The sequence below is a fragment of the Haplochromis burtoni genome, unplaced genomic scaffold, assembly GCF_018398535.1.
Source record: "Haplochromis burtoni strain Fernald_Lab_line unplaced genomic scaffold, NCSU_Asbu1 Contig_279, whole genome shotgun sequence".
NCBI classification, from domain to species: Eukaryota; Metazoa; Chordata; class Actinopteri; order Cichliformes; family Cichlidae; genus Haplochromis; species Haplochromis burtoni.
The window spans coordinates 747,805-752,503 of NW_024582640.1; the positions used below are offsets into that span (position 1 = coordinate 747,805).

At 40.3% G+C, this 4,699-nt stretch overlaps 1 protein-coding gene across 1 annotated transcript; it reads left to right on the forward strand.

Moving 5' to 3' along the window:
- Positions 1-2,962: 2,962 nt before the first annotated feature.
- LOC102313703 lies at positions 2,963-4,686 on the forward strand. The gene is made up of 3 exons (XM_042227755.1): positions 2,963-3,631; positions 3,727-4,440; positions 4,526-4,686. Exons 1-3 carry the CDS (start codon positions 3,577-3,579, stop codon positions 4,684-4,686), a joined length of 930 nt encoding a protein of 309 aa, XP_042083689.1. The 5' UTR covers positions 2,963-3,576.
- The last annotated feature ends 13 nt before the right edge of the window (positions 4,687-4,699 follow it).

The following is a 4,699-nucleotide window of genomic DNA, read 5'->3' on the forward strand; positions in this document are numbered from 1 at the left end:
GCTGGGTGGCCGCTATTTCGGCCACCATCTCGGCCAGCTCTTCCCTTTCCTGGCTCTGGTAGGTACCCGCCATGCCGCCTCCTGGGTTTCGGCACCAATGTGGCATGAATAAGGCACGGCGGGACCACGGAGCGACGTTCAGAGCCAACTTTATTGTAGTCACGTCACACCACACCACCACCAACCCCTGAGTCCCCGTGTTTTAACACGGCGGGCGTGATTGCGGATGCCGTGCAGGTGCGTCCGCACGGCACCGCAGACCACGCCCCACCACATCCGGGTTCTGATAGAAATGTGTCTGATTTCACAGTGCATCACATTTATTTGAGTATGGGGCTGCATAGCCGCAGATCAGTCAGGGTACCATCTTGATCCTTGTTATCAGAACTGGACCACGAACTGGTTGATGGCTGTGGCCTACTTCAGCAGGATAATGTACCCTGCCAAAATAGTTCAGAAATAGTTTGAGTAGCACAATAACGAGTTTGAGGTGTTGATTTGACCTTTAAAATCTCCAGATCTCAAGCCGATCAAACACCTGTAGGATGTGCTGGATAAATAAATCTGATTAATTGAGGCTAGACTTCATAGCTGACAGAGCTTAAAGGACCTCTTGCTAAGTTTTTGGTCACAGCCAAGAAGTTGCTAATGAGCAGCAAAAGTGTAAAGTAAGTGTAAGTTCCTTCTGTTCCAGAAATGTTTAAGCTAGATGGCTAATATGTATTTACGTGTAAATGTGTTTATCAGGGGCTGGGTCTGTGACCTAGCATTTTGAGTTTGTTTTGTATTTTGTATTTTCTTATGTTTAGTATGTGAGTTCTTGTGTTATTCTTACTTAGGGTCTAGTTGAGTTTTAGTTTAGCCAATATTATCATCTATGTCTCCTTGGTTTATGTGTCATGTTTCCTTTCCAGTTTATCATGAGTTTCATGTCTGTGTTGTGTCCATGTTGTCAACCTTGAGTGTCATGTCTACGTCTCTCCATGTTTCCTGTTTTATTCTGAAGAGACCAGTGTTTCCATGTTGAGTGTGTTTTGTTTTACTTCCCACTGTGGTGTCATGTTCATTTGTGTCAGCTGTGTCTCTCCAGGTATTTCCACTTCCTTAATTACCCTTCTGTGTATTTAAGTCCTCTGTCTCCTTCTGTTCTTTGTTGGGTCATCTGTTTGTTTTCATGTCAAGTCTGAGAGTTTTTGTTAATGTTAATGCTCTGTTTCGTGTTTGGTTTGTTTCATAGTTACGTTCTCGCATGATCCTGTCCAGTTTCATGTTCTTGCCATCGTCATTATCCCAGTTTAAGTTTCAGTTTAGTTTCACCCTTGTTTTGCTTTGCCTTGTTTTTCTGTTTTTTGTATCAGCTGCAATGTTTTTTTGTTTAGACACCAGTTCATTTCTCCCGTGTCTGCATTTTGGGTCCTTTCCATAAAACACAACGGCATTTCCTGCTGTAACAGTGTTGCTTTCTCGTGATTATTTTTCTTGTGTGGTTGAAATAAAATAACTCCTTCTACTGGTACTGTAGGTTACTGCGACTTCTGCATGCATGCCCATTTCACTCGTTGGCAGCAAAAGATGAACTACCACAATATTAGGCAGGTGATGTCAGTGTTTTGTCTGATCGTAGAAGATGAAGCAGTCAGGTATCATCTACAATGATCCTTTCGGTAGGTGTCAAATGTTGACCTAATGTTAGCTCAAATTTCTGACAGGTTAATCCTCAGTCCTGAACATCCGAATGCAACAAATGGACTTCAATCCTGACCAAGTCCAGGTAGGTAGTCGGAGAGCAAAGAGGTGGAACAAAACTGAGTCAAGGAAATACGGCCTTTAAGTCTGACATCATTAGCCGTTTCTGGATCCAAACTCCACTTCAGGTCCCAAAGTCAAACAAACTCTGCGGCATCACTGAGAGTTAAAAACTGTCTAAATCCTTTCATCTGTAATAAAATGAACAGTGTGGCTGCTCTATCAGGTGTAGCAATTAATTTTAACATCCACTAGATTCTACCAAAACAGAATCTATGAAGTTAGCATTGAGTTAGCTCACTAGTTTCCATCTAAAGATGATATACCATGTTCTGACTGAGGGATTTTTGAGAAATTAAAATGTACAGCTAGCTATCATCTCCGACATAAATGAAGACAGAAAATTAAACAGCAGTGACGTTTGTAGGATTACTGAAGTTGGACTAGCTGGTATATAATGATGTGCTACTTTTTGGCTAGCTACACAGCTATGGTTAGCATAATATAAACACAGTTAAGCTGGAGGATGAATGTAACTTTTTTTCCACTCAATAAAAGTTAACAGGAGGGTTCCCAATGGTCAGGGACAAATGCAATCACACGGCAGGATGCTGTAAATGGACAAAACTTTAGTCAGGAGAACAACTGAGATAATCTATCCACAATATGAGGTTAGTCATTAACAGACTGCTGCATGGGCTGGGCTGTAGCTACATCGTAACGTTTTAAAAACTGAGCTTTAAAATAATTAGTGGTAATAAAAAACAGGAGGACTGACAGTGATCACTGTTCTTTGTTAGGGGGTTGTTCAGATTAAATAGAACAAGATACAAAGCATTAAAACATGTTAAAAACACAACAGCTTTAATGGACCCAGAAGCAGGGTTCATACGTTGTGAGTTCACAACTGTAAACATTTAAATATATCACAATGAAAAGTCTAACCGCTGCACTAGTCCTACACTTGTGTTACAAGGACAAGCAGGCACAGAAAGGTAACAGTGGTTGCATCCTGTCAAACACAGTGCCTTTTACCATCTTTCTATTTAGATGTGTCAGTGCAACGGCCTCTGTGGTTTCAGCAGGATGTGCTCTTACGCTCACACATACTTCATGACCCAAGGACCACTTGCTGTAAACACCCAACAAAACTGTAGTTTTCCACAGGTCTTGTTTATTTCATGCTGCAACTCATATGAGCTCAGAACCATTATTGTATAACAGTGATTATGCAAACAGCAGTTGAGTAGAGAGTAAAATAATCTGACACAGATGCTGAAACTCAGTAAAAATGATATGAATTAAAAATGTGACATTGCATTTATGCAACTTAAGAGCAACGATTTCCTAATCCTGAATGTTAAACATCAAAATCCTGTGTGAATACAAATATTCCTGATTATCTCTTTCTGGACCCAGAAGTTGCCGTTTTCTTGTTTAACCTTTTATTATCTACAATGAGCTCACTGCCAGAATCAATATTCTGTATACTCAAGTTATTACTCAACATATGTTTTTAATTAAATGTGTTTTCATTACAGAGTGGGGTATACTGGAAATGCAGGTAAACTGGTCCAATAAAAAAAAAAATTGATCATTTTCTAAAGTTTTAGATCTGATTCCGATTCATAATTTTTGAATATAGGCTATGTCTAACCGTGTAATTCTTCTTAGATATCATACTGTATTTTCCACTACAGGCTGCAGTAAACATGTGATCATGACTTCCATACAGTAGATACTGTGTCACCTCTGGCTGGCCAATCAAACACATTCTTGCCTCTCAAAAGCAGCACAGTAACCTTCATTTTACATGAGAATCTTACCACAATGGTGTCTTCAGTGTTTGTCTTCAGGCTTCTGTGCCTGTTCTTGGGAAAAATGGGTAAGTTCCATTATCATGAATTCAGATTTTTGTATTGTGAAGTTATTACATTGAACTGAATGTACATTTGTTTGTTTTTTTCAATTCCACTACAGTTCAGATGACAGAGTCGCAAATGTTCCAAATGTTCTCATCTGTTCATCCAGAGTCTCGTTTCATATCAGCTCAAGTTGGTGGAAACCTGACATTAAAATGTTTCCATGATGGTGACAGGTCTGCAAGACTTTACTGGTTTAAGCAAAATCTGGGACAAAAACCAAAGATCATCTCTCACTTTTTCAAATATAATGTGAACAACTCGTCTAATGAAGAGCTCAAGAATAACCCACGCTTCACACTGGAAACACAAGACGGCAAATATCACTTGATGATCAAAGATTTGCAAGTTTCAGACTCAGCTACTTACTACTGTGTTTACTATTTATACACTTTAACCTTTTTAGAAAACATCATCGTCAGTGTAAAAGGTTCAGGTGTGAACATCAAAGCTGTGGTCCAGCAGTCAGCATCTGAGACCATCCAGCCAGGAGGCTCCGTGACTCTGAACTGTACAGTACACACTGGGACCTGTGATGGAGAGCACAGTGTTTACTGGTTCAAAGACTCAGACGAATCCCATCCTGGACTCATTTACACACATTTGGGCAGAAACGATCAGTGTGATAACAAACCCAGCACACAAACGCACACCTGTGTCTACAGCTTGCCAATGAGTAACCTGAGTGTTTCTCATGCTGGGACCTACTACTGTGCTGTTACCTCTTGTGGACGCATACTATTTGGAAATGGGACCAAGCTGGAGCCTAAAGGTGAGTAACCTTTTCTACATGTTGCTCACTTTATCAATATTTAAAGATATAGACAAGAAAAAGCTCTGTTTCTGGTGTGTTGCAGGCACGTTTAATTCTCAGGGCTTGGTGTATTTCTTGAGCGGAGCTTTGACATTCAGCTCCATCCTCAGTGTTTTACTGGGATACTTGCTGTACAAGACAAACAAAAGAAACAGGCACCAATCGACAGGTAAGTGGAGTCTTTTAGGCTTAGAACGGTTTTAGCTAAAGTTGGATT